The 22,725-nt window shown below is 39.5% G+C and overlaps 1 protein-coding gene across 7 annotated transcripts in view; it reads left to right on the top strand.

The window, feature by feature from the left end:
- Nucleotides 1-22,725, top strand: part of PKIB (cAMP-dependent protein kinase inhibitor beta) — a 56,028-nt gene that overhangs the window by 29,854 nt on the left and 3,449 nt on the right. For 6 of the 7 annotated variants that reach the window (XM_064649647.1, XM_064649646.1, XM_064649641.1 and 3 more), the window contains exon 2: nt 20,169-20,343. In XM_064649647.1, coding sequence (XP_064505717.1) covers nt 20,196-20,343 — 148 coding nt within the window. In that variant the 5' untranslated portion in view covers nt 20,169-20,195. Of the gene's footprint in view, nt 1-5,288; nt 5,412-20,168; nt 20,344-22,725 lie in introns of those variants that run through there. The other variant, XM_064649645.1, reaches the window with a different exon arrangement.

The following is a 22,725-nucleotide window of genomic DNA, read 5'->3' as shown; positions in this document are numbered from 1 at the left end:
GGATTGAGGTGGCAGTAGGAGACACATGTGATGTAGGAATGATAAACACAAAAATTGATGCCTAGAGTTTCCAAAATAATTGCATGAATAACTTCTCCTTATTTTGGACGTTAGTGGTCTGTTTAGTGGTGTGCGTGTGTCTAACAGCTACACTGACTTCCTTTTTTCAGAACTCTTAACCCCAGTATTCCTCACAAACTAATGTTTGCCATGTATTTAAACATCACCAAAGGCTGGCAAGAGGCATATTTTTTTCCCTGAGTGTAGTTGTATTAAAACTGTCTAAAATTCTTTCCAGAATAAATAATCCCTGTTTGAGTTTGGTACATGCAAATAATACATACAATTGAAAACTGACTCTTCAACTTTCTTTTAATCTTGTTCCTTTCCTTTTATATCACTGGCAGGGATAAATTCTATTAACCATTCCATCAGGGAGACAGGAAAAATCAAACTATTAGTTGTGGTGAGTTAACATAGTGTGTAGCAACAGAGACAATTACAACTGTGCAATCACAACTGTGTTGTGATTGATTTCATTCACTTTCAGTTGCAAGAAGCATGTAAATGTCCTAAGATGTTTTGCAACTGTTGTCCCCAAAAGAACAGTGTCTTGTTAGGGTCTTCCTGAGTGCTTTCTTTAGCAGTATTTTTGTAATGTAATGTTGGCAATGCAAGGAAAATATTCTTTCATAGAAACACTCAGCATGTTCCATGCAGCATGGTCGATGCTTTTTAAGTGTAAACATACAGTGTTTTGGGTTGGTTTGATTTTGTTTTGGTTTTGCTCATGTTGGTTTAACCCTTTCTAAAAGCTCAGTGCTGCTGACAGATTTTATTCAGCTAGTTGGGAGCTAATTAGAGAAAAGGACACATAAGAATTCATGGTTTGTGGGAACAAAACAAGCACAGTAATTATGGTGCTCAGCTGCAAATGTGGAAGTTGTGAATGTTGGCCTGACTCCAAGGCCTCTTTCTTCTTGTATAAAAAATAGTCACTGCATAAATTACAGAAGCAAGTTTCCTTAGGTGTAAAGCATAATATTTTTCCTCTGTGTTTCAGATGGTGACCTGACTAATGCCAGTCCTGACTCCCAACTTCAGTGGCATACATTTTTTCCCCCTCAAAGAAAGCATCGCATTAGAGGTTAAAGTGTAAAGAATAGGGCAAAATTTCAGTTGACATCAAAAGGGCAGCATTTCAGTTAAAATACTTCTGCACAGTGTAAAGTGCTATTGCTCAACTTCATTTCTTCCCTGCTGTTCAAAACATTCATGCAGGAGACCGCAGCTCAAGGCAGTTTTTATTCAAATCACAAGGTATTCCTCTGGGCATGTTTTCAAAAGGAGGAATGAACTGTGCCTGGTGATTTGAAGGTGTCATTGCAGATGTGATGACTTTGTTAGCTGAAGTGAGCGGTGGGTAGATGCAGATGCCGCCTGACAACCCAGAGCAAGGCAAAGTCCGTGATGAGTGGGATCCCTAGCATACCCTTCTCCAACTAACCTGTTGGTTAGTTCTGAGTGGTTGTCCTTTCATGTATGAAATTTGTAGGTTGAAGCAGTTTTCTGAAGCATCCAACTTGGGAGAGGAAACTTTGGCATCTAGTTCTTCAGTTTGGCCTCTGTATGCTTTGCAGGTCTGCTACCTCAAGCAAAGGTGTTGTGGCTCTTGTCATACATGCGCATGCTCTTTGCTGAAGAATGAAGAAAACCCACTCCCAAACGCTATGAAGAATTGTGGTGTGTGAAACAAGAAAAAAGGCAAGAGGAGTTCCAGGGGCAGTAGTGGGCCTTTATCATGACAGTCCACAAAAAGTTAGACTTTGCAATTGGCTGCTTGCACTGTGCTTAACTCCACCTTTATTTGCTTTAGAGAAGAGTGTGGGTTTATCAGTGGTAGGAGTGACTCCAAATATTTTCATATCCAATGAAACTCAGAGAACTTCTTTTCATCCCTAGTCTTCTCACCTTAATGGCTACGGCAAGAGCATTCAGAGAGAAAAGAAATTGGATAACATATCTCCTCAGTATAGGAGATGTGGAGCTGTCCATACCTAATAATACAAAATAAATGCACATTAAAAATAACCTGAAATGCCTTTGTATGCATCTTATAAACCCAAGAACCTTGTGGATGTTGATCCAATAATATACCTCACGTTCTAATTTTGATTCCTTTAAAAATTAATACAAGATAGCTTGGTCAGTCTATAAAAAGATAACCCTGAGTTTCTCAAGTGCACCAAATTCAAGTTCAGAATACTTTGTTCATATATTAAAAATTAATAAATAGAACTTCTTATGGTAGAAAAAGTCAGTAAGTAAGGGTCTCAGCAGAATTATCTGGAAAATTAATTTCTTGAAATGCAAAAGTGGTTTACTAAATGATTACATGTCCGAACGGAGTTTACACAATCCAAACATGTCTTTTGTGATACTCTGAATGCTCTCAATGCTGCAAGACCAACAAAGTTTGTCCAAGTTTACAGCAAGTAATCTGTCCTTGCATATGTAGTAGGCAAACTTTCATTAAAGCATCCTGATGCATATTAGGAAGCTCTTAGATCATTAATTTATCTGGCACCACGTCACTTGCCAAACTTCTAAGTGTAAAAATTTGGTTTCTGAGTCACAGTTTTGGAAGCTGCAGTAACAGCTCAGAAAAATCTATCCTTTAGCTAGTAGAAAACCCTGGAGAGCTGCAAAGATGTATGATATATGCGCTTTTAAACTTCAAAATAGGAAAGAGAGAACCCATCAACAGACCTTTTGTATGTGCATGTTGTTTTCTTCCTCTCCCCAGCACTTAGGTAACTCTAAGGCAGCTAAAATCAACACACAAAATGTCAGGTTTGAAAGGACATGTGCAAAGAAACTATTTTGGACTAAGGACATGGTTCAAAGCACTTGAAAGCACAGTTTGTCCAGTAATGTATCAGCTGAAATAAAAGCATGGGGTTTGGTCTTCAGGTGAGCAACAGATTCAGAACAAGATGGCATTTTAACTTGAGATAACATTCACAATTTTATGCTTTCCTGCTGATATCAGGCATGATTTATTGGGGAGGGGAGGAATAGAAGAGAACAGGTTGGAAGGGGGGCTAATGGTGCTGTAGACATTGCATTACCCTGAGTTGTTTGTGAGCATCAGCATGGTGGCAACCACATGCTTTCTGCTGCTGTAGAACAGGTAGAAATTGATAACATTTTCTGTCTCCCTGTATTCACAGATACTGTGAATTCACTACTCCCTGTAGTCTCCTCAGATCCTGGCTCTTAATTAGAATCCCATTTTTGCTTTGCCCTGCCAGCTATACTAAAATAAATGAAGCATATCTTGTAACCAATGGTCAAAGACAGTTATGTAGGTGAAGTTTTTTTCAGATAGTGCTAATTAAGCAAAACAATAAAATGGCCATAATCAATATGCACGAGAAGAAAACTAATTTTACAGAGTGCTAAAAGCTTCAGGGAAGATTATGCTTTTTCTGTAAATTTATGCATTCTTCATTGTATCAACTACTGTTGCAGAAATGTTGAGGTGGAAGCTGAGAAGTGTTAGAGTTTATTTTGAAATATTTTGAAATCCAGTCATCTGTCTATGATGAACCCGTATCTACTTCACATTGCTGGGTTTCGTATTATTATTCTAACTTTCTGGAGCAGCATTTTTATTACTAATACCTGTGAAAAGGGCAGGGGTTCTCTGAGCTCTTTGCAAAGTTTGTACAGGGTTTCATGAAGTATTATCTCTCAGTATGAAAGTGCAGAGGAAAGAATGTTCATCCAAGAGAGGATATGGGGAAGAAAAGGTTGTATTTGGCAAGTGCTGAATTGTTTAATAGATATGTGTACACTTTAGCGTGGTTTCATTTCAGTGTGGTACCCAAATTAATACATTAATTCTTTGAAGGTTAGCTTAATAGAACCATTTAAACAAAATTGTTTCCTTTTTTATCTTCTTTTCATGTCTAGGTTAAATACTTGAAATAGAGATGACACTGTATAGAAAAGGAATACGTATCTAGGCAAATTATTTTCTATTTCTGCTACCTGACTTTATGTTTCCACTGACATCCACTGAAATGTCCATTTTTACTTTAGTAACTAAGTAGTTTGCTGATGTGAACAGTTTGTACTAAGATCACTATCTCGATTGCCCTGGTGTACATCTAGAGGAACATAACTCCTGCGGGATTGCTCTAGATTTACAGCATCCAAGTTTTACTCAGCATTGGTCCTCTGTGTTGAAGAAACCTATTTGATGGTAAATAAAACCTCACCTTCCCCCCAGTCCCTCACCTGTGGCTGACTGACCCTTGAAAAACATCAGTGGAGAATGTCTTGTCTTGGCACAGAATATTGAATCATTTCCTTAACTGAGAAGTTAATTTTTCTTCAGTGTTCCTTTCCTCTTTTTACCCAGCTGACATGTTCAGCACAAAAGAAGCTTTTTTTGTTTGTATGGCTTCAAATTGTTTCAGCCTTCCTGATTTTTAAAAGCAGGGAGGCTTTTCCAGTGGCAATTTGCTTCTCTAGTAGTTATGTGACAGCAGGTTATTTTTGAGGAGACAGTAGAAGCCAGAGCTGCTGGCATAGCTCAAGCAGTGGCTTTCTCCCATAGCTCATGCCTGGCCCCTCTTGAAGAAGGGCCATGGCGTGGATGCTGGGGGCATACCTGAATCACAAACTTCCAGGTTTAGGGAAGGCAGAATTGGGCAGATTGCCAAATAGCCATACTAGATGACCCTCTTCTTGTAGGCAAGTTGGTTCTCCAGGCAAGTCAACTGACAGCTAATACAAAATTAAGCAGTATGGTTATTTCCAGGCAGCTTTCTTGTCTGCTGTGAAATCTGTGTGTAGATGCTGAAATTTTAACTGTTGTTTGCCTTTGCTGAAAATGCATTGGGAAAGCATTATTTATCTTACAACAACATGGAAGTAGTTTTTATGCCAGTTACATGTTCTCTCTTTGGATAGCAGAATGCTGCTGGATAGCAGAATGCCATTGGACAGCCAAAGCTTGTTTGCTTACACTATGTCCAGGCAGCAGTTGCCACCTTTGGGGTGAATGTAACAGCATTGCTGCTGCAGAGAGATTTGCCCTCTCTTATGGGAGGATGTAGAATTCCTTTAATGACATGGTTGTAAGGACTTATTTTTGTACCAGAAATGCCCTGAATGGAAAGGCTGAAGTCCAGAAGTCCACCTGTAAAGCATGTGCTTCTTTATGTGAATTTGTAATCTGTTCCTTTATTTTAAATGCGTGCAAGTTTATCTTCCCTCTTGGCAACAGTTCCGCTTTCCCTTGGTGTTTTGCTGTAGTCAGCTGAAAAGCCAGACATTGAGATCATGTTCCAGTTGTTTCTGGGCATCTCTGGTATTCATCAGCCCCTTTTTGCTGTCCTGTAAGTACCTTTTTTCTTATGCTCTCATTTTCCGTATTGTATTCTCTACCTCTTTTAAGTCTGTTTTTAAAACATACTTTAGCAACATTTCATAAGCATCTACCATTCCTAAAGAAGTTTAGTTAAAGAACTGTGTTTGTTTCTTTACTGCCTTGAACAGACTAAGCAAACAGAGAAATTCCCCTTAATTTAAACTTGTAGCCTTGCCAATGTACTCCTGTTCACTGGGCATTACACACTGTGGAAGTCATCTTTGTCTTTCTAGGCTCTGCTCTGAAATGCCAGAGCAAGCATCTGTTGGTATAATAAATGTGGTTAGATTAAAAGCCAAAAAGACTCTAGATTATATGTTAAAATTTTGTTCTTTGGCTGTGGTTGTCTGTGCTTTAGGGAGTTTCCTGCTGAGAAGTACAGAAATGGGTTCAGTTTCTCTGTTGGGGAGGGGAAGAGGGTTTCATCAGGCAAAACCATGTATGTGGCCCTTAAGATGCAGATTGTCAGGTCAGTCCTGTAGTGATGTGTGTATCACAGCCAGGTTTCTGGAGCCCTTTGTGACCATCAGGAGTCTGAGATGGAGCAGTGGACACAAGCAGCTCTGAAATGAGCAGGAATAGCTGCTTTTGCTTGGACTTGGCCTTCACACAGTCATCACAAATTTGAGAGACTCTTTGCAGTTTAGGGAGGAGTGCTGAAACTTCTCAGGCAAGAACAAATCTTGCTCTTACTTTTTTCTGTCTGTCATCATAAACGAGTAGGGCTTTATGGAGGGGTATCTGCAGAGATTTATTTTCTGACAGTACTCTCCTTAACCTCCATGTCATTGAACAAATCTGTATTGGTTTAGTTGATGTTACAAGGAACAGAATGTGCCCCATGGTTTTAAAATGAGAATAGCATACAGGTCTGTTCAGTGAAAGGTCATGCTTATTCATCTGCAATCAAGAAAATGCAGAACTATTTCTGCACTTTTTAAAGAAAAACAAAAGTTATAAATAAAACAAACCTTTCAACTGCTCATTTTAAAGTGAGACATAAAAATGTAGAAGAATGTTTCCTATCATGCCTGTAGTCTTTAGTAGCTCTTCAAGAACAAGAGGTCATCTGCAGAAGGACTCCCCTGAAATCTCACCATATGCAGTTTTCCACCGAGATTCATGCAAGACTCTAGGGATGAGGTGTAGGCTCTACTGAACTCCAGTGCTGAGTGGTGTTTAGAAAAAGAGAATCCACCATCTCTAAGGATATGCACTCACCAGGAGACCATGGCAAGCAACCTTCTTATTTTTGACCTTTTGAATATGTAGGTCTTAATGCAGAAGTAGATGCCAATACATAAAACAAGGAGTAAATGTTTTGAGTGCTACAACATCAGCATAATCCCTCAATAATCTGCACTTGTCAGTCAGTATCACTTCCAGGTTTTGGTTTGAAATACTCAACTCATATTTCCACCAAAAAAAAAAAAAAATCCCATGGAGTTTCCAGTTAAGCCTGGTGATTAAAGCACTCGCCATATCCATAGCAACTCAAACTGACTGTCCTCCCACACGGTTCCAGCCCCTAACTACTGGCAAGCAACTCTTCAGGAGCAGTCAGCAATCTCTCTCTTGACTAAACCTAGTAAAAAAGTTTCATTAAAATTGATGTGATTCAGGAATGGCATGGTTCCAACAGACCTCTGTGCAGTGCAAGTGCAGATTCTTCTATAGTGAAAAACAGTTTTCAAGATGAAAATCCTATCCAATTCAACTCCAAAAGGAAGCAACATTTGCTCAGACCGATCTTGCTTGTTGCTTTTGCTACTCATTGTGGAAGAATGGCTCTGATGGCTCTGCTCTAACATGTCAAAATTAAACCCACCTCTCACTCAGAATACAGCAGACTAAACGTTAAACTAAAATTGAAAAGACCAGGAGAAAGTGAACTGATTAAACTTTTAAACCCAAAAGATTCAGTATGTGGAATTTCTACTTAAATATTGTTTGTATGACAAGTAGGAACAAGACTTGATTGCTTGTTTATATTTTGGTGTCATTCCTCCACTTTTCCTTAAGCATCAATGGCCCATGAAGATTAATACAGTTGAATAAAAGTTCTGTGGCTCCTGGCATCCCAGCTAAAATACCTTAAGGGTCTAGCCATACTTAGAATCATAGAATGGTTTGGGTTAGAAGGGATCCTTAGAGGTCATTTAGTCCAACCACCCTGCCAAGGGCAGGGACATCAACAACTAGATCAGGTTTCTCAGAGCCCCATCCGAACTGACCTTGAATGTTTCGAGGGATGGGGCATCCAACACCTCTCTGGGCAACTTGTGCCAATGTTTTACCACCCTCTGTAAAAAACTTCTTCCTAATGTCTAATCTGAATTGACCCTCCTTCAGTTTAGAACCATTAGCCCTTGTCCTGTCACAACAGGCCCTGCTAAAAACTCTGTCCCATCTTTCTTCTAGGCCCCTTTTAAGTACTCAAAGCCTGCAAGTACTTCATTCAAATAATTTATAAAAAGCACATTTTTCTCTCTGCTGTTATCTCTTAAATCATCCTATATGTACTGGTTGTTTTCCATAGCCTAATTATCTTTTGGGATCTAAATACACCTTTTTTTGGTCCCTATTTGAAGCACTTTACCCAGGTGCTTCAATAGCAGGGCATGTTTACTGAAGCATCATTTACCAAAATGGAAAAGATTCTTTTAAAGTCATCTGCCTTAATCTGAGATAATTTTAATTGAATTATTTAAAATACATAAATTCAACTGTGTGCAAATTACCTGACTGCCAGCCTCATGCATGCCTTTGGAAGGTCTGTTTGGTGCTTTTTCTTGAACACCAGATTGGTTATAATATTTGGAGGTAGGGATTTGCTTTTAGGGCTTACTTTTTCTTAATTGCCAAGTAAGATCAGTGAGATTGTAAAATAATTTCCTTCATATATTTTACTAGAATTTTGATTGAAATACATCTTTTTTTTACCAAACTAGTCTATAACTGTGAAGCCCTAAGATAAGAAGGCTGTTTTAATGTCCTAGGGTAAGGGTGTGGGAGGGTAATAGAGATGATTCATATTTTGATAACATAGGAGTATATTGAAATGCTAAAGAAATTAAACATGTTTAGGCTTGTAAGTAATATGAATTTTACCTATTAGACCTGGTCTCCTAGGGAAAAGAGACACTCTAAAATAGCATGAAAGTCAGGCAGGTTTATAAATTGCTGTGATCGATGGTATCCTTTCAGCAGAGTCACAGAGGAAACAAATGGAGTCATCTAAAAATAGGAAAGCGAGAGCAAGTATAGTACTGCAGATAAACCCTTCACCTGAAGTGTGAAGTTAATCCAAAATAAATTGGATAATCATATAGCCTATTTGTTTCTATCATTAGTCCTCAGGAGATTGTGAGTTGTGGATTTTTGATTTATTTCATTTCTCTCATCGGTGATATTCAGTGGAGTAGTAGCTCATTCCCAAAAAATGTAAGAACAAGATGCTTTCTAATATTTGTGCCCCCATCTTCCTTGTTCTGTGGAAAAAGTTTTCCCCCGATCTCAGAATTTTCTAGAAGAGGAGTAAGTCTGAGGTTTGCATTGTTCTGATCCTTTGTGCCTGTGCATGTAAATACTCTGCAGTCTCTGACCTTTATCTGTGCAGTCACAGATTTTTTGGTGTGCAGATAAGCAGGGACTGTATCATCAGGTGTCTGATCCTCTGGAGACAACTCCTGTCACCAAATTTGAGTGGGACAAATCCAACTCATTGGTCTGCTCTTGATTGTCAAAGAGCTCATTCCTAGTACTGTCTGCTGTCTGTATTAGCAAATTTCAGTGGAAGCAACAGAAGCCTTGCAATTAGATGAAGCCAAGTACATGCAGAACTGCAGGATCAAATTGTAAACCTCTACTGTCAGGATATGTTTCAGTGAATTGTAATTGATTGAATTTTTTTTTCTTGCATGTTAAAGTCTATTGTAAATATAATTGAGAATGTCTTGTGAATCAAGGTCATTGTTTATATTATAAACCTAAAGGAAGACAGATTTCTCGAATCTCAGTCTATTTTCTTGGTGAGTCACCATGGGAGGGGGCAAATTTTTCAACCTGTAATTTCGTTAAAATCAGAAAATAGGATAACTGGCAAGATTGAACAGGTAAACTCTAGAGGATATAATCTGAGTGGAATTGTATTAGAGTAAGCATGATGTATGCTGGAGAATGAAATGAAAATGAAAAATTAGTCATTTAATATTGAAGAAATACTGTTTCTGAGGCAAAAGTTTACGCTAAAGCATAAATAAAATATTAATTGAACATACAGAGCAGGAACTGAGGGTCTAGATTTTCAAAGACAGTGCAGCAAAGTCATATAACTACTCAAAATGTAGCCATATGTCCTATTGATTTTTAATCTTTGTGAATCTTAAAATCACTGACATGTATGTTGAGCACAGCAGTAGGAAACTCCAGTGTCTCATTAAAGGCCTCTTCAGTGCACCAGGTTGACTTGCAGTTGGGAGTTAGCTCCATTTTGTTTGCATTAGACTTCGCTTGCCAAATGGCTGTTTGCTGCCTGGGCATACTTTAAAAGTCACCAGATTACTGTGAAAAGCACAGTATTCTCCTCTCTGTTGGTTCATCTTCCCCTGAGGGCAAAGTGAACCAAAGTGATTTTGTAGAACTTTCCAGCACCACTGGTGGCCTAAGGACATGGTCAAGACAGAGTTCTTAGGGAAAGAAAATATTTTTTTATTAGTTAGAAAAATGTAATTGGAAAAGCTTTTGGGTACACCAGCAGAGATGTCTTTATAGAATTATTCTGCAATAGTTCACTTATATTTGCAAAATTAAAGAGTTTTTACTACCCTTGAAGTGAGTTAATAAAATAATATTTTATTACCTAATTAAACATTTACTGAGTTGAGCAAACATGTTTTTCCTTCCAACATCCTATCCAGTGAAGAATGCCAAATTAAGTATTTTGGATTGGATTTCCAGAAGGATCCAGAAGAATAGTTTAACCCAGATCACTTATGGAGTACAAGAAGCAACTGAAGTGAGAAACATATGAATAATTATGGGGGAAATAGTTATGCAGAGCTTCATGATGAAAGGATGATGCCGAGACCCTGAGAACTGTGTTTGAGTGAAGTGTTGGAGTGATGTCTGCAAGATACCTTAGTGGCTCTCAGACTGATATTTGCTTTTTGTGAAGAGAGTGGTAGAGGCATCAACAGTCAACATTACCAAAGTAGCTGAAGTTGTCAACTGCTTTGCCTGTCAGGCTGGTGCTTAAGGAAGCTACAGAATAATAAAAACTTGGAGGGTTAGATTTACAAGCTGGCTCATGACAAAGACAAGCAGACTTTGTTGCAGCTTGCTGAGGTAAATAAAATAAAAATAGTGTTTATTATTATGTTAGCACTTTAACTGCTCAGTAAAGAATGGAGAGTTAAGCTGACTTTGTATCCAGACCTCTGTGTAAGTAGCAATTTAATACTAAGTTTCACTTCATTTTTTGTTGGTTTGGTTTGTGTTGGGAGATTTTTTTGTTTGGTTTTGTTTGTTTGTTTTATTTTGGGGTTTTGTTTGTTTGGTGTTTGTTTTGGGTTTTATTTTGTTTTGGGGTTTGTTTGTTTCTTTTTGTATTAGACTGCTATGACTAGTTTTTGGTCTGGAAATGGTGACTCCTCCTTGTGTGTACTTGGCCTTATGAAACCAAAATGCAGAAATAGTGAAGTTTTACTCCAACTTAAAGAGAAGAGTAGTGCTTGGATTTGGTTAGACTTTAACTTTTCCAGAGTGTCCACCAGACATAAGCATACCATTACAAGACAGAGAGTATCCTCTCCTATCTTCAGGTGAAGAAATGCGAAGGAGTGTGACTACCAAACTGGCTAAACTGAAGTATTTCCACATCAATAAGGCGCAACTGAGCTGCCCAGGGAAGAAGTCCATGGAGAGGGTGGGATGGTCTGCTGGCCATAAAAAATACAGCTCATAGGTTTGAAGAAGAAAGAATCATACAAATAAAATACAGTTAATCTGTTAGCTACCTAGCTAGTTTGCTGCTAATCCATAGGTTCTCTATCATGCCCATCTCTGTGCATCATCCTGCGTTTCAGTCTCCTGAAATGTTCCCCAAACTTGAACAAGCCTCTCGTCCTCCTTGTCACCATCTTGCTTGTCTTCCAAAGAAACTCATTACTGATTTAATTTCTCTTCCTCAGTAAGGTTCCAGACCTCTCCTTTCTTCCTATGCTCCTTTAGCTTGCCATGTAATTTCTTTATCCCATGTAGATAAAGATCCCTCAGTTAATCTCTCCTCTCTACATACAGGCACAGTTACAGGCTCCCCATGCCTCTTCTCTGTCATCCCTGTGCTCCTAGCCCACATGTTCCATTTGTGCCCACATGTTGCTACCAGTCAACCTTGTGCTTTGCAACTCCTTCTCTTCTATAAGCACTTCCACAAGGATTTTCATTCCTGGGCCTGTACATACTCATACCCTCAAATTCACTCTGAACCAGATAGACACATTCCTCATTCACGTCAGTAAGATCTCAAGGAGACTTGGGCCTTCTCCAGTGAGAGACTTCGAGTACACAACTGTGTTGGTTATGTGCATAGGATTGCCCCATTCTCATATATTTGCTAAACTGTAAATTCATTTTCTCTCAATTGCATTTGAGATTGCACAGTGCCGATTGCTTTACTTGAGTGCACTGTGTAAGTAGACTTCAGTATGCCTTCAGCTGTTTGCTGCCTCAGCTTTTCCTGGTGGTTTTGTCAGAGTAGTTTTCTTCCACAGAGTTGGCAAATCCCTTTCTGCTAATGAAGAATACAGTATTGACATATATGTGCTGGCTTACGTAGTTGTTGACTTGTCCTGTTGTTGCCCAGTCCATATCCATAAAAGATATGTTTAATATCTTTATTGATGATCTGGATGAGGGAATTGAGTTCACCATCAGCAAATTTGCAGATGATGCCAAGGTGGGGGGAGTGTCAATCTGCTGGAGGGTAGGAGGGCTCTGCAGAGGGACCTGGACAGGCTGGATAAATGGGCTGACTCCAATGGTATGTGCCCAGGTGGCCAAGAAGGCCAATGGTATCCTGGCCTGTATCAGGAACAGTGTTGGCCAACAGGACCAGGGCAGAGATTCTTCTCCTGTACTCGGCTAGTTAGGCTGCACCATGAGTTCTGTGTCCAGTTCTGGGCCCCTCGGTTTAGGAGGGACACTGAAGTGCTGGAGAGTGTCCAAAGAAGAGCAACGAGGCTGGTGAAGGGACTCGAGCACAGGCTCTATGAGGAGCAGCTGAGGGAGCTGGGGCTGTTCAACCTGGAGAAGAGGAGGCTCAGGGGAGACCTCCTCACTCTCTACAACTCCCTGAAAGAAGGTTGGAGCGAGGTGGGAGTCGGTCTCTTCTCCCAGACAACCAGCAGTAGGACAAGAGAGCATGGTCTTAAGCTGTGCCAGGGGAGTTTTAGGTTAGACATTAGAAAGAAATTTTTTACAGAGAGAGTAATCAGACATTGGAATGGGCTGCCCAGGGAGGTGGTGGAGTCACCATCCTTGGAGGTTTTTAAGATGAGACTGGATGTGGCACTTAGTGCCATGGTCTAGTTGTCAGGGTGGGGTTGGGTCATGGGTTGGACTCAATTACCTCAGAGGTCTTTTCCAACCTGGTTCATTCTATGATTCTGTGATTCTAAATTACTCCTCATGTATATTCCTGTAAGTGGGCAACATTCTCTTGGATTTCAAACCAGATACAGATCCTAAGAAAGGATTTAGAAGGTTGGAACTTCGTGGCTGAACTCAGAAAGTTATTTGGGGGTATGTGGGACAGGTGATACTTATACATATTGCAATAGGAAATGAAAACTCTGTGAGGATGAATGGCCAAAATATAAGAGGAAGAATTAAGTTGGTCATTGATTTGTTACCACTGAACTTTATTTCTTATTCTCTAGTAGTGGATGTGTTTGATTTCTTTCCAGTATAGCTGATGAGTTTGAATTGAATTGTGTTTCCAGTGAAGTCGACAAACATTATGTTTGTCATTGCTCTTGGTCACTCACAGACATTTGGAAAGTGATGTGCTTGCTTGCCTGGTATTGAGTGCCTTCAGCTAATGTCACTTCATTTATTACTTACTGCAGATAACTTCTGATTCAGTTGTCAGAATCATGACCCCTTCTCTCTCCCTTATTTTCTTTCACAAAGGGAAAATTGTGCCATTATTTAGAATTGTTATTAGTTTTGTAATGTGTTCTCCTGTGCACTGGAGCACTGTGCATACTCAGGAATCAGACACAGTTCACAGTAAAGCTTTCTACTTGGCATGGGCTTGCAGAAAGTGAACTTCACAATTGGTATCTGTGCATTCTCCAGAAGCATGAAGGCAGCAGGATTAATAAGTTACATGGCTTTTTTTCTCTTATCCCTCCCATGAGTATAATATTGGTTATCAGTAAGAATGTTCTTCTGGTGCAAGAGTGTATCCAGAGCAGAAGGAACACACAAGACATTTGTGCTAAATGTCTGTCCAGCTGTGTACACTGTAAGCAACCAAAAATGAAAACCTTTTATACAATACACCAGACTTTGAAATATCATCTCAGAAATGCCGTGTGTTATATGGGCTGTAACATCCAGACTGACACAGATATAGAAGGACTCAGACATGCTTCTGCACTGTAGATTTACTGAGATGGAATATAGTTTAGTTTCCCTGTAGGGAAAAGCAGCTCATCAGTTTTTCAGAGAACATGGACTAGAGAGGCCAACTCTTTTTGTACAGGAAACCCAAATCATCCTCCTAACATGAAATAATAAAAGGAACTCTTGTTTCAAGTTTAGTGATGTATTAAAAAGCTGAAAGCTAACAAATTTACTTCTTTTTCCTTAATTAATCACTTCTAACATTCATACAGTCAGATATATTGCTTCTGTATATTAAGAAATGTGTGGTCTCTTGTCTTAAGCCCCAAACAAAATCAAGACCCCTGTGTTTGGATATACATATAGTAAAGAGCACTTGCTTATCTTTCTGTGTGCTTCCCAGCACTAGGGTTATCAGTGTGTTACAAATGTTCCTGATGTGAAAAAAACACATAGCAGAAATTTTTCTCACAAAATTTGTTATACAAGTGCCCAGGCTACTGTTAGTCATCATCATAATCTCTGGGCTGTTTTCCTTAAAAGCACGGATGTTCCTAGGTTTTTTTTTTTCCTTTTCTGCAATACAAAAATGCCTCACGATAAAGTATAAGGATTACATGAACACATATAGTGAGAATGTTCCTGTTCTGAGACCTTTGGTAAGAGGAGGAAAAGCCATCAGGATGCAGTTGCAGCAGAAGTGGATGTGAAAGCGTGGCAACTGCACAGCAAGGGGATGTGGTTTTCAACTCAGTTGCATGATTGGAAGCATTTCATTCAATAAGTTTTCTGTTTTGTTCTCCTTACTTAGAAAGTTTTGAACGTACAGGTGCTTGGAGAACACTTATTACTTACAAGTAAATAAAAATGAACTAAACAACACTGAAAGGACTAAAGTTCTTTCTGAATATAGTAAGATGCTGAAATGCATCTTACAGTAAGAGACCCTCAAGATGTAGAATCAGTCAGTATGGCTCTGAAAGTACTACTTGGCTACTTATTTTTCATCTGTTTGTGAGAGGATTTCACACTTTCCAGTTTGTTCCTATTAAGGGGTATTCAAAAGGAACAGTGTTTGGGAAGTGTAGCTTTCTCTGCTACAGGCAGACACTGTTCGTGAGACCTAAGACAAGAGTTTTTGACAGAATGCCTGAGTGGCAAGGAGTGATATGTTTGGTCTTTCAGTCTCCTGTGGAGTGGAATTGCCACAATACCAATGTCAGGAACCTTTTGACATTTACTGAGGAACAGTTTGTCCTTCTAAGAAGAGCAAAATCAGTATTTTGTCTGTGTGAGACAGTAGAAAGCTCAGAAGAAAGAACAGCTTTCACAAATACTTAAGGTGGTGATTTATCTACTTCCTAGCAGATAAGAGTGAGGAAGAGATAGCACTGACATTTCATGTGGACCACTACAGCTGAGCACCTTGAAGCATTATTTCTCTTGTTGCTGCACACAAGTTGTTTCAGGAGACTTATTTGTTCTCTTCCTTTGTCATTTATTTAAAGAAATTCTTACCAGCTTCTGTGACTCATTTTCCTCCAAAGGGCTGGCTATGCTGCCAACTAAAGAGGATTCAAAGATTAACAAACTAGCTGTCTCTCAGAAAAAATGTCACTAGTAGTTTACCTGCCATTATTTTGTCTGAGAATGATTACTTGAATGTCTCATACATCAGTAATTGAGTTTTGCTTTTCACTGTAGCCAGTTTTCACAAGCAGAGCACTTCCTTTCCGCTTGCACACCTGTTGTGACCTGCCCCTAGAAGAAGCAGAGGATAGCCCAAGTTCTTATTAATTAATCCCTTGGGGTGGATTAGAGTGAAAAGGACGCTGAATAATCGGTGTTTGAAAACATGTATATGTAGGGTTTATTTTAGAACAATTTTGTTTCAAAGGTAAACAGGTATGTTGCCATTTTGGGTGTTATCATCTCTATCTATCATCTATAGCAGTATATCAATCATTAGAGCATAAGGATAACACTTAAGGAAATGGATAAGAGAGAGAAAGGGAAAGAAAGGATAAAGGTGGAAAGATATATATAGTCACTGCCCACTGGATCCAGTGATGAAACTTGATAGTTGCAGCTTCCATGTCTATTAGTTGAAGTGGTGGTCTTGGTCCGTTGGGGGTGGGGAAGGGAAACCCACACGCTCAAAGAAGTTATGAATTATTATATACTTCCAGCTCAGGTGCGACTGCCTTGTACCTTTCAGGGGTGGGGAGTTTTACCATGGGTAGTGTCACGGGCCATGCCACGAGCCTCCAACATCTCCGACAGCCCAGGCCAGACATGCAGAGTTCACGTGAAGGGCATGGCAAAAACGGCTCATCCCACCTTTCAGTCCTCAACACCTCAGCAGCACCCTCAGGAGGATGGGCCCAGCTGGGTGAGCAACCATCTCTTCCCAGCCTGCAAAAGTCCCCTAGGGGTCCCAGAATGTGTAAATCATTAACCATTTCAGTCTCTGACAACACCTGAATGGTCTGATGTGCATTCTGTGTGGTCCTGCAGGGATTTCAGAGGCACATATGAGAGGATTAACCTAGTACTCCCAAAAACCTGGCCCAGGAATGAGTTTCAAAGTTAGTCTGGTGCCATGGAGTACTGATGGGATGCCAGGCAAAGCCTTTGGTCTCTAACTTTAGTAGATGATCTTTTCTGGGACATCCATCTGCTTTCCTACTATTGACCCTCCTGCCAACAGCCTGCATCCCTACCCAGCTCTTTGTTTCCACGCAGTCTCCTTATACTTTTGGGTAGCTTGGGTTTTTGCTGTGGAAAAAAGGGAGCTGGGGAAGTACAGAAACAGAAGTTTCTGTTTTGGAAATCTGGCATTATTCTTTTAGAGCTGTGCTCTGTTAGTCTGGTGAGCAGTGACACGGGAGAAAAATGATAATAGTAATTTGGAAACTGAGAGAAGCAACTGCATGCAGGAGTTGGCAAGATATAAGTATCTTTATCTTGGATAAGGCTAGAGAAAAATGGGTTCAGTGAAGCTGAAGGAGATGTTGCCAGCAGGAGGAGGAGTGGAATTGAGAAAATAGGTGCTTTGCACATTGCAATTATTGTTTACTCTGTGAGTAAGGATGAATAATACTGTGCTTAACAGATGCAAGAAGATGCCAGAAAGGTAGATATTTCCTGATGGATATGTTTAAAAAATTAAAGGTAGAAACAGATGAAGAGGAGAAACTCTACATCCTTACTTGGATATAGGCCCTAGAAAATACTATTATAAGAGAGCATCAGAATTAAATTGAAAATATTCCTTAGAACATTAAAGAACAAAATGCCATTTCTTTCGAGTACAGCAGCAAGCTGTTTTGAATAACGTCTGTCGTATGTTTGGAGGTGAACTTAAGTTTTGATTTATATGGACCTAAATGGACTTAAGTTTTTTAATGTCAATTCTAAGCATGCTGGGATAGTCCCTTGTCTTTCAAATATACTTAAAGAACATCCTGTGCTAGCATAGTGTAGCACAGAAAAAACAAAGGTGAAAACGTACAACCACTATGTATATAAAGGATGGTGTACTTATATTATTTTTACATAACTCCATTTGAATTATGGCCAGCAGATGTATTGATAATGATCAGCTGATTTTCTGTCTGACAGATGTTCTAGATTTGTCTCTGCATACTTTTTGAATCAAGTGCATAAATCAAAATTCACTTACACAAAGGTGTGTCAGAATGTGTCCTTCATCATCTTCCTGTGTTGTCTAGTATTGTGCAATGAAGGAAGATTACATCATAGGAGAAAGAGGATAGGAGAAAGAGGTGTGCTGGAGAGGAAAGGGAGGGATTCGAAACAAGTACACAAGGTGGGTAAGTTGAAACTGTACTGCAGAAGAGAGTAGTTTAATATAGCATGAGTTGTAGAGCAGATTTTCTCCATTTAAAAAGTAACCATTTAGGGACCAAAACATCCATGCAGGAGAGAAAAGATGGAAAAAACTCCACAAGGCAGGCTTGAGAAAGTCTTTGGTGTGTTTTAACACTAATGTCATTCTGTAGATCATCATGTGGACAGGAGTCAACTCGCAACAGTATTATTGTCTTCACTGTATAAATGGCTGAAATGAAATGGGCAGGAACTGCAGCAATACCGGTATTTTAGAACTGGGAACAAATTTTAACGGGTTTACTAAACAAAAGAAGATCCCAAGTATTTTCTGTTCTTGAAGTGTAATTTAACAGTGTCTGTACTTGCTCTGGTGAGCATGTGAAGAAAACATTTAGAACACCTACAGTTAAGTAAATATGGAGACACACGAAAAACCATGAGACTGTCTGTAAACATGGATTCTTTCTCCTTATTTTTATATTACATGTCAAGTACTGAATCTTAGCCATTTTAATTAATACATAGTATAATGCTATATCTGAGAATGTCAATGCATGTACTTTATGTATTTTTTCAAAAGTTGCATTCTTGGATATCCATGATTTTATATTCTTGCCACTTATGGAAAAGATTCATTTGGACTTGACCTGTTTTCACGCAGGACAGGAACCTTCTGCTAAATCTCCAGGTCAGAATTTTTACTTACTGACTCTGGTTAAAAAAAGTGGTTTATTTGCATGTTCAGGTCATCTTTCAGACTTGCAGATTTTACTTGTGCCTTCATTTCTCACCAAAAATTATGCATTTCTTCTATTACAAAGTATAAGAGATATAAAGAAGATGAAGAATATTTATTCTTGTTTCTGGAGTGACACAGCTGAAAGGCACTTTGAGGGAGAAAATGTTTGTGGTGCAAATGCCAAGTCAGCATCAGTAATCAAATTTCTGCTCCTTCCTTCCTGCAAACCAGAGCAAGTCGTGTTTGACCTCTATTTCTATAATTTTTTATTTCCATGAAATGAAAGCACTAATATTTCCCAACCTTAGAGTTTTAGAAAAGGGATTATGATGCTTTGCTTCTTACATGAACGACACTAACAACACTAACATGATTGTGATTTTCCTTATCCAATTCTTATCCTAAATACGGACAGTTGTCAAACAGAAGCTGACAGCCTTCCATCGGATTGGTCTCCAGTTCCATCTGTATCCCTTCTCACTCAAAGTACTGACCGTATTTACCCAAAGAGACAAAATTCCTGTTTCTGTATTGTGCACAGAACTGCATTCATATAGGGCAAGTAACTATTGTTTTTGAGTAACAGATGCCTAATTATTAGAAATTACTCTGTTAATTACCAGCAATTATTGTGTAAATTCTGGTCTGATAGTCTTTTGTGACTGCTAATGGCAGTTTTCACACAGTATCCCTGTGTGCCACTTGCAGCCAAGTATCGCCTCCTTCTACTCAGGGTGTTCTCACTTAATCTGTTGCCCTAGGGTGTGATCCTGCAAACACCTCCGTGCCTGATCCAAAGCCCATTTTGGTCAGCAATTTTCCTATTCAATTCAATGGGCTTTGAGACAGGGAACAAGGGAGCAGAGCGCTGTTGACTCTATTATTTCCAGGATTCAGTTACTTATTAGCTAAAAGTCACATTCCCAAGTGGAAGTTCAACCAGGCTAACGAGGAGTAGAGGAAAACAAGTGGTTTGGTATCTGCTGGATAAAGAAATTTTATGAAGAATTTCAGTTTGTTTTTTGAGAGGTCTTTTTTGGATAATTTGCTCCTCTGTGAAACGAGTTTGTTCTAACAAGATTGTAAAGAAGAATCTGAGCAAGATTGATAATAAAGAAAACATGCTTTACTTCATACACACTATGACAACAGTTTCAGTTTCCTTCCAGGTAGTTGTATGGCAAAACCACTTAAAAAAAAGGGAACAGGTCATGAAAAGACATACAGATGGCTGGCAGAAAGGGCTGCTGCTGACCCTGTTCACAGGTTTATTGTAAGTACAGAGTTGTTCATAGTCCTAATGTGATGTGCAAAGGAAATGGACAGACGTTCTTTTATCTTCAGCTGGGGCAGAAATAAAGCTTAAGCACTCAGTATTGAAATGTATGGCTTTTAATAACAAAAGAACCATTGGGCAAATCCTATGGCTATTGTATTGTTGAGCAGGTGATTAGCGTCCATCAGGCTACTGTTTGCCTCTTCTGTTTGTTCCGTTTGCAGACGTTGCTATGACGAAAGGAGTCAGCAATGACTGATGTGGAGCCTGTGGTCACAGATTTTGCAGCATCAGGACGGGCAGGGCGCCGCAACGCCTTACCAGATATCCTGGGCTCTCCTGCTGGTGCTGGGACTTCAGACCTGCCACACAAACTGGCTGATCTCTCTGTTTCAGAAGGTAATGGCTGCACATGCAGACAGGAACATTTTTATGCAGTCGTCCTTTGCTTTCTCCTTAAGGCTTCTGCCACTATACAGTTTTGATGTCAATACTGACATTTATTTCTTCATTTATAAATAAATTCAACCTTCCAATGCAGTTCTCTCTTGTATCTCCTGATAAGACAAGTTAATAGTAACCCAGACTAAGTCTGCCATATTCACCCACAGATTCAGTGTTCAGCAGCCTGGGGAAACAGTTCAGTGCTAGGAACTGAATTCCAGTTCCCCTTAGGAAGAGCAAACATAGTTGCATTGATGGGCAACTTGGAAAACCCATCACACCAGCTATAAATTCAAATGTACTCCTGCACTGAGATAACTTAGCACAAGACAGCAAGCTGTGGTGTTAATCCAATGACAGCTAACCTAACTCAGGCATATACATTAAGAGTAGGGTTTATAGTGATTTACTTCTGATAGTAGGCTTTCAACTTTGCTATCTGAGACCAGAGCCCAATTTTGCCATGTCCTTTAATATGATAAGGTGCTCTGTTGATTTAGCACAGGTCTAATCAACACCAGCTTTGCATTTTTACTTTCAGAGTGACTTCAGGGGGATTTTCATACTCAGAAAAATCTGGTTTCTAATGCATATGAAGTGAAAATTATAGGTTGACCTTAAACATGGTTTGCCCCTACTTTTTTAATCAGAATCTTTTCAGCAAACCTTTTCATCTCATGCTCATCACTGTTGCTGCCATGACAAATGCCACCACAACTGATGGTCCCACATCCAGGAGCAGTGATGGTGTGGGTGCAGCACAGGGAAAGGCAAGCCTGCACTGAGGAGTGGAGGGTCCATGAATCTGAACTGAAGTAGATTATAGGAGAGATGAGGATGCATGTCCTCATTTTACATTGCCTGAAGCAATTACAGGATGTTGAGTTTACAGCTTCCTAAAGCACCGTAAAGGCTGGGGGGGAGGATTTAGTTGATCACAAATTGTCGTTGCTTTGGTGATTTAATTTATATTCATGTATTTGGGGTTCTGTAATCTAAACCAAACATGAGTCTAATCAAAGGAATGCTGGGCAGTTGGAAAGAACACTTCCAGGAGGTGTGACAAGGGACCAGATGACCTTACCCTGACTTGAACCAGGAAAAGAGAGGAAAATAAGAATCTAAATGGGTGCTGGAAGAAGACATTACTTTTGAGAAAGGAAGGTGCAAGGATTTATGAAGAAAATAGGGTGGAAATAAAGAAAAAATTGGGAAAGATGGCAAAGTCAGATACCCTCAGGCTGCAGGGGAATAGTGAGGGGAACTAGGAGAATCTGGAAGAGCAGGTGGGATTCCTGTGACAGAGTACAATCAAAGTAAAGCTGGGAGTCCAGTTAAAACTCTTTGTCTCAAGGAGAGATTTTTTTCACTATGAATATGAACATTATGTCCCTGCAGATTTTCTCCTTCTGGTGTGTGCAGATGAAGCACTGCAAATCCATTCTGAAGTACAAACAGTCACTTAACATTTAATGTTCTGGTTTTCAAATATTATGGGGTTGTTTGTTCCAAATAGCTCTTCTGCCTGGCATGGTCAGGCTTCAGCAGGAAAGAATTGTTTCCATTACCAGAGGGGAGGTAGATGGGAATTTATATTGTTATTAGTGTCAGGAGCTGTGGAAGTGAAATGACAGGTTCAATCCACTGAAATATTCATTGCTATATTAGGGGTAACTAGCCTTTGTATTGTTTAGAGAAGTGAATCTTGAGGGAGTTGCACCATGTTAGACCACAAAAGAATACAACAGCTATAGATAAGTTTCTCATGTTTGTTTCACTTTAGCCTCTGGAAAGTTTAGTAGTTGGAAAGAATATACTTTCTAAAGCATAAAAATTTTCTCTCTTCAGTCTCCCCCCCCCCGCCAAAATAAACGGGAAAGAGGGAAAGTCTTGTTATAAGAAATGTTACAGCAGAGTATAAAATAAGTATTTAGCCCTCCAGACAGAATAGTCCTCTCCTAGTACCCATCCAATGCATTAAGAGGAAGAAAGGAAACATAGCTATGTTAGTTTTAGCAAAATGTAGCAATGCTTTCTTACAAATACAGGTACCAGCACTGCCGGGATTTGAAGAACAATTAAGATCATGGAATTGTACTTTGTTTTTGTCATTGACATATAGCTGTGCCAGAGATTGCTGGAAGGGAGCAGATTCTGTTATCAGCAGTTTACAGCAGTGATAATAGGAAATGAATACAGGATGCAGTTAGGTTCACTGACTGTTCGGATGCTTTTTGGGGATGGCAATTCCATAAGCATCAGATGGGAATTACAGCCTCGTTGTGTTGTAAGTTGAACTTTTGATGAGGCAGCAAGCAAATTGAGAAGACTTCATCA

The sequence above is a fragment of the Pseudopipra pipra genome, chromosome 3, assembly GCF_036250125.1.
Source record: "Pseudopipra pipra isolate bDixPip1 chromosome 3, bDixPip1.hap1, whole genome shotgun sequence".
NCBI lineage: Eukaryota > Metazoa > Chordata > Aves > Passeriformes > Pipridae > Pseudopipra > Pseudopipra pipra.
This window is presented reverse-complemented; position numbering and strand designations above follow the sequence as displayed.